The sequence below is a fragment of the Parasteatoda tepidariorum genome, chromosome 6, assembly GCF_982258835.1.
Source record: "Parasteatoda tepidariorum strain Cologne lab strain chromosome 6, Ptep-v5.0, whole genome shotgun sequence".
NCBI lineage: Eukaryota > Metazoa > Arthropoda > Arachnida > Araneae > Theridiidae > Parasteatoda > Parasteatoda tepidariorum.
Genome location: NC_141760.1, coordinates 73,976,086 through 73,993,650, shown reverse-complemented (window position 1 = coordinate 73,993,650; position 17,565 = coordinate 73,976,086). Strand labels below are relative to the sequence as shown.

At 30.9% G+C, this 17,565-nt stretch overlaps 1 protein-coding gene across 1 annotated transcript in view; it reads right to left on the bottom strand.

The window, feature by feature from the left end:
• LOC107455154 (neuroglian) overlaps positions 1 to 17,565 on the bottom strand; it is a 40,148-nt gene that overhangs the window by 3,926 nt on the left and 18,657 nt on the right. Inside the window, exons 13-21 of the mRNA XM_087166034.1 lie at positions 10,126 to 10,313; positions 9,246 to 9,425; positions 7,547 to 7,784; positions 6,960 to 7,078; positions 5,566 to 5,752; positions 3,451 to 3,573; positions 2,711 to 2,899; positions 2,371 to 2,502; positions 1,212 to 1,370 (exon numbers count right to left, since the gene is read on the bottom strand). Coding sequence (XP_087022160.1) covers positions 1,212 to 1,370; positions 2,371 to 2,502; positions 2,711 to 2,899; positions 3,451 to 3,573; positions 5,566 to 5,752; positions 6,960 to 7,078; positions 7,547 to 7,784; positions 9,246 to 9,425; positions 10,126 to 10,313 — 1,515 coding nt within the window. The remainder of the gene's footprint in view (positions 1 to 1,211; positions 1,371 to 2,370; positions 2,503 to 2,710; positions 2,900 to 3,450; positions 3,574 to 5,565; positions 5,753 to 6,959; positions 7,079 to 7,546; positions 7,785 to 9,245; positions 9,426 to 10,125; positions 10,314 to 17,565) is intronic.

Here is a 17,565-nt window from a genome sequence, read left to right as displayed (position 1 = left end):
CTGATAAATAATCGACATATTATTATTTCAAAAGATACTGTATGTCTAATCACAAGGCAATATTACAGCTTTTTATAACATAATTGGTAATATCAAAATCATTGTAAAAAATTTTAAAATCAGAGAAATGAAATTTTTAATTAAATGATATGATTAATTTAAACTAAAAGAACTAATCTTTAAAGTGAAAATAATTAAATTTTCAATATTTGGACTGCAATAGTCCTTAATAAAGGATACTGCAATTCAGACCAATATGATTTATACATTATGAAAAAATATGATTTGGCTGATTCTGCATCAGAGGAACAGTTAAAAATTATGATTTTACACAGGTTTTTTTAAAGGAATACGAATAAAATTATTTTTCCAGTAAAAAAGTTTTGATGTTTGAAGTTAAAAATCTATATAAGGATTTTACTCACCGTAGTGTTTTTTGGAGGAAAAAATCACATTATACAGACTTTAGACGGGTTTAATTTTTTATTGCTGACATGAAACTTTTGCATAAATAAAACTTGGCTGTTTTCAAAACTTTTAGACACTAAAATTCATAAACCAAATGAAATAGTTTCTGTTCATAGCAAAAATTTCTCTATATAGTGATTAGCCTATCATGATTTATTTCATATTTTGTGGAATTTAAATACTTACACTAACTTAAAATGTTTTAGTTAATGTTAAATGCTTAGAAATAACATTAAAGTTCTATTATCATCGAAAATTAAAACATTTTTGTTACTCAAATAGAAAAAAAAAATAGTTGGAAACCAGATTTAAATTATAATGGCCCGCAAAACATTACTAAAGTACTGAATTTCAGAGTAGTAATTCTTAAGTGAATACAAAATTATAATATTAGCAGCAAAATTTTTAACATCACATAGAGCTTTAAATATTTCTCTACATAAATAATAATTTTTTCAATTTAAGTGCACCACATATTCTCTCCATTTGTAAATGGTTTTTCTTCATATAGTGTTTGCATTGTTACAATCCTTGAGACAAGCATTAGGTTTCATTTTAATAACTAATAAAATTTTCTATCAATTGACAAGTGGCTAATGCAATGCTTTTTCGTTGACATTTTTTTTAAAATAAAAATATTTAAGCATGTTAAATAAAAGCTTAAGTTGAAACCATTGATTAAATTTTGATTAATTATTGACTACATAACTCATTTTATAACAAATCAATATTAAATATTTCACCTAATCCACCAGTATCGATTTCTTCTATTGCACTAGGTGTTTCAAATGTCCCATCAACAGCTACAACACGCATTTCATATAAAGTTCCAAAATCTAAACCTTTGACAAGCACAGAATCATCATTCTCTTCTCTAGCTGTTTCGTCCCAATGACCTTCCCCTAAAAAAATAAATAAATAATTAAACATTATTTATTAAAAAGATATTTATTTAAACAATATTGCATTTGCTAATTATATTAATATCATATTACATGAATTGCAAAATTACATGAAATGCATGCATTTATATATATAGTACAATAAATAAAATAAATACAAAAAGGAAAAGAGAAAAATGAAGAAAATCATTAAGTTTTTTTAAAAAGTAATTTTCTTTTTTTTCTCATTATTCTGTAATTTTTTCCATGTTTTCTCTACATTTTGAAATCTTATTATCAGCCAGGTGCTTATAATATTATTTGAGAATTGCAGTCACAGTAAAGTTACAAGTTAATTGTAGTTACAAGTACTACTCCATGTAGTAAAAATAAGAGCTAAAAATTTTATATATAGGCATAGAATATTAAAGGGAGTATTTAAATTATTATTATTTTTTCTTTTTTTACAAATGAACTAGAAAGGTTTTGAAATTACCTCAAGAATTCCCATTACCATTCCCATGTAAATTTTTTTTTCATTTTTGGGAAATGAAAAAGAATTTAAGCAGATTAAAAGATGTACCAACTAAGACAGACCAAACCTTAAAGATTTCATATTTATAATGAAGGTACCAGTCTTTTGTTCATATTCTAATTGCTGCTTGAATTTAACAGTTATTCAGCGACAGGCCTGTAATAAGATATGAATGCTTTCGCAATGATAATACTGGTTAACCTGCATTCGGCTTAACGAATGGTTGTTCGGATGAGTTTTGGAGATTGACTACTCATTTAACAGGTATTTTCTGTTCGATGAAGATTTGGTATGAGCCATTAACTACAAGGCATGTCTATCCAATGCAATATCTCTCTAGAATTAATGCAATATCTCTCTACAAGTTTTCTCATGATTACTATCGTATACGAAGAGATGTTGTCAAAAATAACTTCTTGCATGTCTAAATTATGATATTGGCTCTCTTGTCTTGTATAGAATAGATAATGAAATATAAAATTTTACCTTTTCTTCTAAACTGCGCATAGAAATAACTACCAGGCTGACCATCAACAGCTGGCACCCATGTAACCAAAATACCAGCTTTTCCATGCTCTCCAGGCACATGAGACCATACAAAGTTAGGAGGATCTGGAACTGAAGATTAATAACATAAGTTTTACAAATATAGAGGGTTGGATGTAAAAACTGCAAAACTGATTTTAAAATATATTGAATGTCAAGAGCTTTATGGCTAATATGAGTTTTTTTAAAAAAAAATATTTATTTACATTTGACATTACTCACAAGCAAATTATTATATGGAAGAATTAATATAAAATAGATAGATTCAAGTAATATTTACCAATAGTAGATTGTGCATTAGTTTTCACTTCGATATAATATGGATCTCCCTGTCCAACTTTGGTAGTTCCATGAATAATCAATCTATATTTTGAATCAGGTTTTAAACCAGCTAATTTAGCTCTGGTTTCTCTAGGGTCACTTATAGCTGGTTGTCTTTCAACAATAGTTCCCAAAGAAGTTCCGTCAACTACAAATTATTAAGTAATTGGTTACTAAATTTAGAAATAAATAAACAAATATTTGTGGCAAAAAGAAGCACAATTTTGAAATTTATTTTTTAGTGTGGCTTAAGGTTTAAGTAAAACCTTATAGAAATGTCGGCAGCAGACCTACCAGGATAGAGTTAAATCAAAAACCCAGATTTTCAAATGAATTAAGGTATTTCAATTTTTTTGTGGTATTTAGATTTTTGAAAGCTGAACCTTATGGAGGAATTGCAGACTCAAAAAAAAAGAGACTAGTAATTAAAGGCATAAAAAAGAGTATCACTAAGTCAAAATGATGCACATTGAAAAAAAATAATAAAAAATTACGAACACAACGTAAATACCAAGGCTCAATATGAAATTTGGTTTAAAAATAGTAATATCTCTTTATAAAGACACTTTGATGTAGTAATTCAAAAAAAATTAAATAAAAATAAGAAACAAAACACTTGGCAAGGAAGAAATATTATACATAAAAATTGAACATTTATAAATAAATAGATCGATTCATTGGACCAAAATAATATTTTACCTTCACGGAAATAAATTCTGTATCCAGTAAGGTTGCCATTAGGTTCAACAGGGCGCTTCCAAATCAAATAGAATGCACTGGATCCTAAAGGCACAGCTTCAAAATATGACACTGGCCCAGGAGCTTTGAAAGAATCATACAAAAAAGTAATATTTTAATCATTTATTCAATTCTACAAAACTTCTATTATGTTTAATTCACATAATCACATATTTTACTATCAAATAAGAATGTTCTTCTAGTCTAAAATCACAATTATTTCATGTTTTTCAGTTTCTTGAAATTAAAAGCAAATGTTCATCTTTCCCCCCCCCCATTTATCCAGGTAGCATCTACCTGTATAAACAAAATTTCTAGAGGGCATTAATCTGTTTTCCTACTAAATAAAAAGATTATCTAATTCTACATTCTTTATAGAAGAGCATGAAAATAAAAGAAAAAAATCGTTCCTTCCCTGAAGAAAGAATTTTACGAAGAGATTGGAAAACAATAGTAAATAATAAAAAAAATTATAGTAATAGTAAATAATAAACAGAAAAGAATAATTATTTTCAGAACAATAATTTTTCAACACACAAGTTTTATTTGTAATCCAGGGTTGCCACAGAAAAAAATTAACAAAATAGTTGCTTTTAGTAGCCTGAAGCATGAAAATAGTAGCCGATAACTATGAAAATAGTTGCCTAAATAAGAACACAAATTTAACAAAAATATGACTAAAATTTTGTTAATGACTTAATTGTCATATACCATGATCCATTTAGTTAAGTTTGTGGCAAATATGATAATTTTGATATAAAAGTTAATGTTCTAACACTATTTTCCCTTTTATCAATAATTGGTCTAGGAAATATATATATACATACATATACATTGTGAAAAGTGATTAGTCAAATTCGAAATTCACACATCGTACTATTGTTTTAAAAATTGTTTAAAAAAAAAAATCATGCTGAATTTCGTAGCCATTGAAAAGGCAATCGAGAAACGAAACAGACTTACAATGGAATCTGTGCAGATTGAACAAATTAAAAAGTGAAGACTCTAATTTGCAATTCAAAATTTTAAACATTTTTTATTTTTTTTAAAAAAAAAATTTAGTGTGTTCAGACACTATCGCGCAGCTTTTCAACCCAAGTCATGCTTAAAAAAAACATCGCTAGGAGAACAGAAAAGTCTCCTAATAGTCTCCTTTTCCCAAAAATAGTTGCGTTTTTAGCCTTTTCAGGCAAAAAAAGTTGAAATAGTCACCTCATGCCAAAAATAGTTGCATTTTAGTCACCCGTGGCAACACTGGTAATCTTATTGAATTACAGCTGGCATAAATGATTCTACTATAATTTCTGATTATTAAAAATAATTGCTTTCAACTCTGTTTTGAAAAATACTTTTTTCACAAAGACTTTAAAAAAAGTAAAGATGTAAACTATTATTCATTTCTAGATCAAAATGAACTCTGCTTTCACTAAACCAAGGATGTTTTTATCTAATATCTTCATTATTTATAATTTTTTTTATCAATATATTATTTTATTGCTTTACAATTTAACTTTTTTACAATTTTTTTACGTAACTTTTTTGTTTTTCTAGATCTATGAACACAAAGTTTACAAATATGTTTTTAAAAAAGTCACAATCAACTATCGACTATGTTTCAGAAGTAGGATTATCTATAAAATAAGTTCATATTTGTATTGAAGTATTGTTCTGCTATCATTATTTAACTTAAAAATCTGAGATTGTTTAGCTTTTTGCTGCTGAAACAAAATTAAATCCATCATTACAAATTTGGAGATATTGAAGAAATAGGTTTTTCAGTCATCAAAGTTTTCTACGCTAACCTATGTCAAAACAAAATTATTCATCTTTGTAACCATAGCAACACTCAGTCGAGTAAAATTCATCTTATAGAAAGGCACCAAATAAAGCAGAAAACAATTTTTAAACATAAATAAAAAGTAATTAAAAGGTATGTATTTATTTCAATGCCTGCCTAAACACAGAATTTAAGTTTTTCAAAACAGAATTGCTAAGTATCATAACAATTAACATTAATTAACACAGGATAATGAAACACCACAATAAAACTAACAGTAACTAATGCAGGATACATACTTCCTTCTGGTGTGGCAAATTCAATGGTATCAGATGAGGGACCATTGTAAACATCATTGAAGGCACATACTCGCACCACATTTCGAGAATAAGGTCGGAAAATGCTGACTAATGCTTCTGTGACATTTCTTGGAATAATAACTTCACGTAGATGTTCTTCTGATTCATCAGTTGTCCAAGTCTGAATCTAAATTTGTTTAAATAAAAAATACCTCATTAAATATTCACATGAGAGATACATTTAAATTAGTATTTAATTGACAAGTCTATTTTGAAAAGTCAAGAAATTTCTAATATTATACATTTAATCATGGGTAACTTTTACAAAAAAGGATTTTTTTAAAGGGAAAATAAGTATATTAAGAACCTAGAGAAACAATTAATATTTATACGTGTGAATTGAAACTTTTTTGTAATCAAAGCATTATAATAAAGATTGTAGTCATGATAGTCTTGAGTGATATGCTGGGATTAGCACATGAGTGTCTAACACTTAAAAAAAAGAAAGTCATCCAGTTGTGATATTATTATTATATTATGCTAAAATACTATTATGTCTGAGATTTTTGAATTTTTAACCATTCAATCTTTAAACATGAATTGAATCTTTTTCAATTCAATCTTTAAACATGAATTGCATCTTTTCCAATACATTCCTAAAACTGGCTGACAAAATGTTAACAAACCAGCGGACAAAAAATTTTACTAGGTAGATTATTGTTCACATGGCAGTTCTATGTGAACTATGATAAAATTGATAACTTAATTCAAATTTATTGGTCAGAAAATAAACTGCTTATTTAATTTTAAGATAACTTCATAGAATAAGAGTTGGTATTAGTTTTATAAACCAGGCAGGTACTTTCAACAGAACTTAATGAGTTGGTTATGCAGTCATGTTTCGAAAACTTTAAAGGTTGCTTCAGTAATCATAAGCATATCACAGAAACTAAAAAATAAAAAGAGCACTAACAATCTTTATTAGTCAAAAGAAAAAGAAAGAAGTGCAATTTTGAAACATTTATATTGAAGAATTTAAAAAAAAATCTTATTTCTTAGCCATACTAAAAAAAAATGCCTCAACTGTAAAATAATAAACAATCTGAAAACAGTTAACAATAGAATTTTGTCACATTGCTTTGATAAGAAAAGAAACACAGAGGGAAAACTGTATAAGTTGCTTGACTTGTTTAAAATTCGCTAGATCTGTCAGCAGCTTGTCGTAGAAAACACTCAAATACAACATTGCAAACTAGAATACATTATGAAGTATTTTGTAAAACTATCATTATAAGCATTAATAGAAATGTGGCTAAAAATATTTTTGCACATTATAATTAAAAATTTTTTTAAATAAAAAATTAAAATTATGTACAAGCTTAAGTAAAATGTACCTTGTATCCTCTGAAATGACCATAAAGGGAGTCTGGGGACACAGGATCCCAAACAAAAACAGCAGACTTGGCATCTCTGATGTGCAGAAGACGAAAGCCTAAAGGAGCTTCTCTTGGAACTGGAAAACATTTTTAAACTTTTTTAAAACACATTTAAAAAAAATGCTCTCTTACACATTAAAATTTACAACTAATTCGATACTCTGACTCAGTGAAGTTTTCCTACATTTAAAAATACTTAATACCAAGAGTTTTTTTTTAATTTGAAACTGAATTTTTACTAAATTAGATCCTGTTAATAAAAATTTGAAAAGAAAAATTCTTTGGTGATTTAAAATACATTTGGAACACTGAAATCCCTTCAAAAGAATAAGTTGTCAAAGAATCTTCTTAAATTATAGAAATTTTTAAAAAAAAAATACAGTAGAATGTGTAGAATTTGATAAATCTAAAACTTCATGATAAACGTTATACATTTTTTGCGATTTTCCAAATAAAGAATTTTAATTTTTTAATAATACCAATTACAAGTACAATTTAGATTATTAGTACAATATTAATACAATTCAAGACAAAACATATTTTACCATCTTCTCCAGAGTATCCAACAATTTCTTGAGCCGAAACTTTTGCTTGTCCTCGACGATTATGTGCTTCCACTTTGATACGATACCTTCTAAATGTCGGTTGATAGTCAACGACAAGCTTATTTTCATGCCAGTCAGTAATGGCTTCATATTTCCATTGTGATCCCGTCTCGTCATCTCGTTTCCAGAATACTTTATAGAAGAAGCCAGGAGCATTATGTTCAATCAGAGGCATAGGCTAAAATTAAACAGATTATTAGCAAATCATTTGGTTATTAATCTTTATAATATAAAAATTACATTATTGGCATATATTCAACAAAATTATAATCAAAAGAGAATAATTATCTGTAGAGTCAACACTTGAAAAGGCCCAGCTGTGTGTATATTTTTGTAAGTGCATAAAAATACCTCAAATATTTACTCAGTGCTAAAACATACTCGACAAATTAAATGCAGTAATTGATAGAATAATTTAAAATATTACAAATTATTTTTTATGATAATCTATACACAAATAAAATTAACCTTTAAAAAAATAGTTTATAGTTGAAAAACACATTTAAAAAAATACAGTGGTTCCGAAGCACAGTCAACACAGAAAGTTAAAACAATTTTCATTTAGTATATTGTCACTTTATTAAAATATTTACTAAAAATCCCATGCTTTACAGAAGCTACACTGATAAATGTTATTGAAAATTTATGAAGTGCTATGATGTCCAGTATCAGTAGATGTCTCCACTCAATAGCAAAGCTTTGCTTTAAACAATTACATAAGCTTTCAATCCAATTTTTTTTTTAAACAAAATCCAAAAATAAAAACATATGTTTTTATTTATATAGGATGACATTAAATTTCCTTGAAGTATATCTTGCAAATTATTTGCTCAATAGAAAATTATAAAATCTTCATATTGTTATACATAAGTGTTACAATAAATGGCCAGGTACTTGGAACCAAACGGATATCAAAAAATTTGAATTTTATTGAGTAACCTGAATCAGCCAGATAAAAGATTAGATTTTGATCGGATACTCAGAATTTACAAAATTTTAGTTATTGGTACAACTCTTACACATTTTCTTTTAGCAGTTTGGAGATAGAAATGTGTAGTAGAAATAATGAACAAAAGGTGGATTGAAAACCTATTTTGAGAAAAGAACACAGTTTCCTTTAGAAGTTTAACCCATGAGGAAATGCTTCTACTAAGTAAACTTTAAAATGCGCAAAATTAAATTTAACATACACTACAAAATTGTTTATAATTTTTATTGGAAATGTAACACTTTTGAATGTTAGACTTAACTACTTAAAGCTTTTAAATATTCATTTTGTGATAAATTTTTTTTTATATAAGTCACGATAATATTTACTTCTTTAACATTTAATATATAAATCATGAAATTATTCACTATATGATCGCTTTAGTTCAAACATGAATGTATACACTAATTTACTTTAAATTTCTTTGGAGATGGACACATAGAAAATAATGTTGGACCATTTTTCATATTAGTCATTTGCTGCTTACATTTAAGGCTTCATTTTTTTTTCAAATAAAGCTATTCATTTTTCAAATCAGTAGCTTTAAATTATACATATTTTATAATGTAAAAAAAAAACAAAGAAGTTTTTTTTTGGGGGGGGGGGGTGGAAAAAGCAAAGAGTAAATGTTCATGTGAAATTACTACTTACTGTCCAAGAAATTACAAGATTATCAGGCTGAGTTCCCCTTCCTATTACTTTGTCAGGATTTTTGTAGGGTACACTTTCAGGAGTTGCACAATGCTGAGATGGATCACTGGGTTCACTTGGCCCTATTTTATTTCTTGCTCTTACTCTAAAAGTATAGTTTGCCCAAGGACTCATTTCAACCTACAAAAAGTACAGTACGATCCACAAATCAAAATTAAATAACAAGAATATTATTTATCTGATTTTAAATCTAACACGAATCAAAGTTAAACATGGACCAACATAAATCAAAGTTAAAAGCAATAATAAAATGTTTTAGGAATGTATGCAATTGTATATGCATAGAAACTTGAACACATACAAAAATAATAATTATTTCTCAATCTAATTTCGTTCTGTAAAACAATGAAGTTGATGTAGAGATGTTTTAAGAAATCAGTAAATGTATAGATAATTTCATGATTTTTTTCTAAGTTATGCTTATAGTTGAAAAGGATTGTTCTTAGAAATGAGCAATTCAATATGCCCATAAGCAATTACATCTTTAAAGGTAAGTTTTCAAATGAATGAACAATAAAATTTCAATTAAAAATTCATATATATTTATTTATTCAGACAACCAATAGGGATCAAAAATCTTTTATAAGAAAAAAAAAGAAAGCGTGTAATAAATAGTTTTAAAACAACACATAATAACAGCTAGAAAATTTTAAGAGATGAAAAATCATCAGGAAGTTCAAAACCTTCACATGTAAAATTATAAGAAATATGTGTTTTTTTTTCTAATAAAATAAATATTTGCTATTAATTTCTATAATTCAATTAATTTCATTATCTGAATATTTAAATATCAAAATAAATTAATTAAAAATGGACATACATTGTATCGTGTATCAGGAGCTGGGATATGTTTGTTGACATCTTCCCAAGTATCTGGAGTGAAAGAAGTGTTATACTGAACATGGTAACTCAAAATGGGTGCTCTTCGGTCACCCATTGGTTTCCACACTACCAAAGCATAAAGCCCATCACAATCAACTTCTACTATTTCTGGAGGATTAGGTACATCTAAAAAGTATAACAAAAAAAACGTTAGTTTTGATATTTTTACAAATATGTCAATGAGAATATTAAATACAGTATGAGGTACCTTCCTTAATAATTCAACTAACTAATTTTTCATACTAATTTTAATTCCATAAAGATTAAGACTAAGTTAGAGGTGTGTAATCTTTTTGAGCAAAGGGCCATTTGTAAAACAAATTAACCATTGAAATATGGCATGACCAAAAACTTATACATGTCGACCGCAATTATGGAAATTTTTACCAGTGTTCTAAACACTAAAACCTTTTAAGAAGTAAACTTAGTAATATTCTTGCAATGAATTAAATGGTGTGAAATATTAGAACTCATTCAAAACTAAACAATTAAAACTGATACTATCACAAACGGGTAAGTCGCTATGGCCTCCGGCCCCGCGCCAACCAACCAAAATCACCATAGTGATATTTTTCCTTCACTTGTTGCTGAGGGTGGCAACGGGTGACTGAGATGGAGGCCATGTGTTTTAAAATGTAACCAAGTAGTGTGTGTTTAAAAGGGAGATTAAAAAAACTATCTCCTACAATTGTACCATGAATAAATTTTGTTTTAACATTTTTAATAAAGTCTTATAACTGAAACTTTTAAAAAGTGTTATAAATGGCGCACCAACTAGAGGCCCGGATCCCCGATAATCCGATTTTGTGTGTGATAGCGTCACCCGAAAGATCGTTCTTCAACGGTCTTTTCTTTTTATTTTGTTACTTCTTCCGCTCGCTGCAGCTGTGCGTGTGTGTTTTTTGTTTTGTTCGTGTTGTTGACATTGAATAACTGTGATTCTTTTTTTTCTTTCCTCTTTGGGGAGAGAAAAATGTTTCTTCAGTGGTTTCCAATAACTTTTACAGCTCTTACAATGATTTAACATAAATATTTTGATTTGTTTTATTGCTCTCCATTTATAAGAATGCTTAATCAGTAATTGTGTTGTTATTTAAGTGTTTCAAGTAATATATTTTAAAATAATTTTGGTTACTTGCATTACCTATATATGTTTATTAGAAATGTTTTATAACTGGTTAATAATTTAAAAAGTGCTCATGTATTTCATTTATGAGATTAAGGTATTATATTTACTAAAATAATTCTGATTAAATTTTGTATTGTAAAAGTTGGTCAAATATGCTATAAAAGTTACCTCTCTAAGATCATTTTGCCATAACAATTACAGTATTATTTTAATTCTCTAAAGTATGCCCTTGTGCAAGAATCGCCCCAGTGTTTACATTAAGTGTTACTAATCTAAAGTATGCCCTTGTGCAAGAATCGCCCCAGTGTTTACATCAAGTGTTACTAATCTAAAGTGTGCCCTTGTGCAAGAATCGTCCCAGTGTTTACATACAAAGTGTGCCCTTGTGCAAGAATTGCCCCTGTATTCACATTTATAATCTGTGCTCTAAAAATAGAACCATCTTCTTTTGTTTATTGAAAGATGACGTTCTTTGGAAAAGCTCGTAAGGAGGATTTAATTCTCCTTGCTAGTGAGTTGGGTGAAGATGTCACCCCTGATTTTAAAATTATTGATTTGAAGAAAGTTATTACCTCTAGTGATAACTATGAAGAGGAGTTTGTAAAAGAAATGCTTAACACGATCATTTCCCAAAGACAGGATGCTGCTGAGGAGAAAAAGAGAGCTGCTGAGTTAGAAAAGGCCAGCATCGAGAGCAACGAAAGAATCAAGACAGAGCAAATGAAATTGGAACTGGAAAAAATTAGACTCGAGATAGAGGCAAGACAGTGTGGACCCTCCACCAATACTGATGGTTTCCGAAGAAAACCTGTGATTGATTTGTTGTCCTTAATGCCCCGATTTGATCCAAATAATAACGACATAAACCTATATTTAGTGCTATTTGAGCGCCAAGCTCAACTCAGTGAAGTTCCAAAAGAATTTTGGGCATCCAATCTTATTGGACTGCTGCCCTATGATGTTGCGCAGCTAATTGCAAGAGAGAGTGACGATGTTGCTAGCGATTATGACAGAGTAAAACTACTACTTCTAAAAAGATTTAAATTGACAGCGGAAAAGTTCCGTCAGCTGTTTGTGAAGCATAATAGGACTAACTCATCGTCTTGGCAAGATTTTGCCTATGAACTTAGGAACTTTTTCCAAGGTTGGGTTAGTGGTTTGGAAATAACCACTTTTAGTCAATTAGGAGAATTGATCATATCTGACCAAATTAAACGCAAAGTCGATGTAAAAGATTGCCGTCAGATGTAAAAGATCATTTTATTGATGAGTGGTGCCAGTTGAACACTGTGGATGGGCTCGTCAAACGGCTTGATGACTATGAAGCTGTAAGAGTGAAGAGGGAACCAGCCGCTTCAAGCTCCACTGCCCGAGTTGAATATAAAAGATATTCGAAGCAAAGTAGAAGGGGATACCCTGATACAAGACCGAATTTTCAAGAACGTTCTAGGCCGGAAAATTTTGAACTTCAACCAAAGTTAGCATGCTATGGCTGTGGAAGGCCAGGATACATCAAGGCAAAGTGCCCTACCTGCTCTCCAAATGTTTGTGCAAGTGCTATCAATCTGCGCGCTTGTCATATTTCTTCCTTTCCCATAGCACTGCTTGATGTTGAGATTTCTGACATCAAGGCCAGAGTTTGTGCTGATACAGGAGCAACCCGCTCCATTGCTGGAGAGACATTGTTTAAGATGCTGAAAGAAAAAGGAGCCCAATTCCAAACTAAAGAGGTAGTCATGACTTTAGCTGATGGAAGTCAGACTACAGTTGAAGCATGCGCCACCCAGGTGCTGGTTAACATTGAAGGTAGAAAATTCAATCATGAACTGTTAGCCCTGCCCGAGGCTACTGGAAATAGAACTCTACTGGGGAATGATTTTCTGGAAAAGACTGGTATCGTCCTAGATATCCAACGTAAAAGATGGCACTTTGGTGATGAACCTCATCATAAAATCTATTTCCGGAAGGATATCCATAAACCTGGTTTATCCATAAGCAACATTGTGGCAAATGAATGTAGCCTACGAGAAAATGAAGGAGAGCCTCTGACCCCAGAGCAAAGACGAAGGATTTCCATACTTCTCAGTGAATTTGTAGATACCTTTAAACCAGGGGGAGACCCTACTCCCTTTGCCGAGCATCGAATTAATACTGAAAATCATGCACCAATATCAGTTCCGCCATACAGACTGTCACCAGCCAAGAAATAAATTCTTAAACAAGAATTGGATGATTTGTTAAAAAAAGAAATTATAGAAGAGAGTGAATCTCCCTATGCAGCTCCCGTTGTGTTGGTTCCCAAACCAAATGGTAAACACAGACTCTGTGTCGACTATAGAAAGCTTAATGCTGTGACTGTCACAGACTCCTATCCTTTGCCAAGATTAGATGATCTCTTGCATGATGCTAAAAACATAGGCTATATTTCTACTATAGATCTCCAGTCCGGTTATCATCAGGTGAAAATTCATGATGATGATAAAGACAAAACAGCATTTGTAACTCCTTTGGGTGCTTACAGATTCAAGAGGATGGCATTTGGGTTAAAAAATGCCCCTGCAACGTTTCAGAGACTAATGGACCGTTTTAAAAATGGACTCCCCTCAGTAAAAATTCTCATTTATTTAGATGACATAATCATCATGTCACCTACTTTTGAAGATCATCTAAATGATCTAACTCTTATGTTCAAAAGACTAGCCCAATTTAAATTGAAAGCTAACCGCCTAAAGTGCAATTTCGCTTGCTCTAAGGTAAAATACTTAGGTCACTACATAACTACCCGAGGACTTGAAGTAGATCCAGAAAAAGTAGAAGCTATAACCAAGCTTCCTGTCCCTAAAGATATAAAGCAGGTTAAATCCTTCCTGCAAACCTGTTCATGGTATCGTAGATTTATAGAAGGCTTTTCTACCCTGTCGAAACCATTATGTGAACTTACAAAAAAGAATGCTGCTTGGAAGTGGACTGAGCAGGAACAAAAAGCTTTTGCTGCCCTGAAAGAGAAGTTGGTTTCTTCTCCCATTCTGAAACAAGCTGATCCCGACCAACCTTACACAATAAGAACTGACGCCAGTGGTTATGGATTGGGTGCTGTTCTCTTACAGGGGGAAAATGAAAATGAACACCCAATAGAATATGCTAGCCGTCTTTTGACATCTGCAGAGCAAAACTACTCGACTACAGAGAGGGAAGCTCTAGCTGTGCTCTTTGAATAAATTTAGAGGGTACATTGATGGTGCCCAGGTGACAATATCCTCTGACCATCAACCCTTGAAGTGGTTGTTAAGTATTAAATCTCCATCAGGAAGGTTGGCCCGATGGGCCTTGCAACTACAATCTTACAACCTGAATATACAGTACATCCCAGGAAGAAACAATGTCATTGCAGACATGCTGTCTCGCCCACCTTGTGTTCATGAAGAGAGAAATCCTTGTTGTCTCTGTTCAGTTACAATTGATCTTCCAACTCGATCACCAAGTGATATACGCACTGAACAGCTAAAGGATAATGATTTACGAAAGATTATAGAAGCATTTGAAGATCGCTCAGATGAAGTAGATCTTAATCGATGGACTGAACGTGGATATATCATGAATAGGGGAGTTCTCTATAGATACTCCCATGATAGTGACTCGGACGAAGCTCAACTAGTAGTCCCTATGCAAGAAAGAGGTCAAATCCTTAAAGGATTTCATGATGCGCCAACTGCTGGCCATTACGGTATAGAAGGTACCTTGGATCGAATCTCCAAAAGATTCTTTTGGACTGGTATGAGAAGATTTATCACCGAATATATTAAAAACTGTGTCGAATGCAACCGCTATAAAGCTTCCACTCAAAAGCCAGCTGGTCTTCTTCAGACTCCTGTACATAATCAAAGATTTGAAAGCCTATCCATAGACCTATTTGGTCCATTGCCTGAAGGTAAAGATAAAAAGAAATGGATCTTCATCGTTGAGGACTGTTCAACTAGATGGGTTGAGCTATTTGCTTTAGCCCAAGCCACAGCTAAGGAGTGTGCAATCACTCTGTTGGAGGAGGTGATCTTGAGATATGGATTGCCTAGAAGAGTTATCAGCGATAATGGCTCACAATTTGTGAGCAGTGTAATGCAACAGCTTTGTTTTCTGCTTGATATTAAGCAATGTTTGGTGCCGGTATACCATCCCCAAGCAAATCCTGTGGAAAGAAAGAACAGGGACCTGAAACCTCGCTTGGCTATTCTTGTTGGCCAAGAGCATAGAAATTGGGTTGACCACCTACCAGTCATCCGATTCGCTATGAACACATCAAAATGCGAAACGACAGGGTATACTGCTGCATACCTTCAGTTTGGACGAGAGCTCAGGACAGTTCAAGAGGTAAAGCATGATATTCGAACGGTTATCCAAAACGATAACTTTGTCCCTGAGATAACCCCGTATCTCAGAAAATTTTCTTCTATCCTCTTGACTGTTAGAGATAATGTAGAAAAATCCCAAGATCGGCATAAAACATATTTCGACTCAAAACGCCAGCAAAACCCCACTTATGCTGTAGGTTCGAAAGTGTGGGTGACTCTACATCCACTCAGTAATGCTAAGAAAGGAATTACTGCCAAATTTGTACCTAAAAGAGATGGGCCGTATCTCATACTTCGAAAGAAGTCGCCTACCTCCTATGAACTTGCCCACCCAGATAAGCCACGTGTTCTTGTTGGGACCTACCACACCTCAGCATTGGGACAATGCAACTCTGATACACAAGCAACAGAACCTATTTTACCTCTCCGAAGGAGAGGCAGACCAAAGATGAATTCTGATTCCTCCCCGGGACGTAACCTCGGAATCAGAGGGGGAGAGTATCACAAACGGGTTGGTCGCTATGGCCTCCGGCCCCGCGCCAACCAACCAAAATCACCATAGTGATATTTTTCCTTCACTTGTTGCTGAGGGTGGCAACGGGTGACTGAGATGGAGGCCATGTGTTTTAAAATGTAACCAAGTAGTGTGTGTTTAAAAGGGAGATTAAAAAAACTATCTCCTACAATTGTACCATGAATAAATTTTGTTTTAACATTTTTAATAAAGTCTTATAACTGAAGCTTTTAAAAAGTGTTATAATACTTGAAAAAAAAAAAGAATTTTGTTCTTTTAAAAAAAGACAAGCAATTAAAAAAATTAATGTTTATGAAACTAATGTAGAAAAAACCACACTGAATCACAATGAAATTGGCATAAATAAAATACAACGATAATTAAACATTCAATCATGCGCACTCAAAACTTCTGAGATTCAAAATTTTTGATTTTTTAATTTAAAAAGGAAATAATATTTTTCTTTATGTTCATGTTAATTACTGACCACATGCATATTTTTTTTTAATATTTAATTCGCTGATTCTAAACTGATGCGATTTAAATTTCCCAATTTTTGAAATTTCAAAAAGGAAATAGCTTTTTTCCATATAATATTCAGGTGCTGTAGTGGGATGCAGATTGTGCTTGTTTCTCTAAGATGTAGTGAGATTAATCTGACATTATATTACTTAGTTAATTAAATTAATATATTTGATCATAATGATGATGTGGATTAATATTTATTTTGTATTCATACTTCAACTAAGTACTCTTCTTGCCATAAAACACATCTTATAATCTAATTGAAAATGTCACACACCTGCTTTCCAGGAATAATTATCATTGTAGAAAAGAAGCTTTTTATTTCAAAGAATTAAAAAAAAAAGGTATCTTGCAATGAGCATATAAAAATGTCATTTTACACGCCCTGAGAAATAAAGTCAATTATTTCCATCTGGAAATTTGTTGTGTATCAAAACTTGAAGAGGAAAATAATTTACATTGCAATATTCTCTTATATAATAAAACTTACAACCACATAGAAAATGACATTTATTGAAAATGACATTTCTTCACACAAAACTCAATATTTATGAACAAACTTTATTTTTAATAATAAGGTTGAATTTAAAATTTTTTTAGAAATTTTTAACAATTTTAAAAACTAAGACTAATGAAACATTTCAAAGTTGATAATGATTATGATTCTTTAATATTATGCTCAAAATATTAAAAAAATAATAATAATAATAATAATCATTTATGCAAATTTTTAGATAATTTAGTTAGAACAATTTGGAAAATAAAGAATTACAAAAGACTTCAAAGTAAATTAATGACCATAACGAAAGTTTCTAATGACAACGGTTTTTTAATGTTACATTTAAAGTAATCTTATAAATAAAC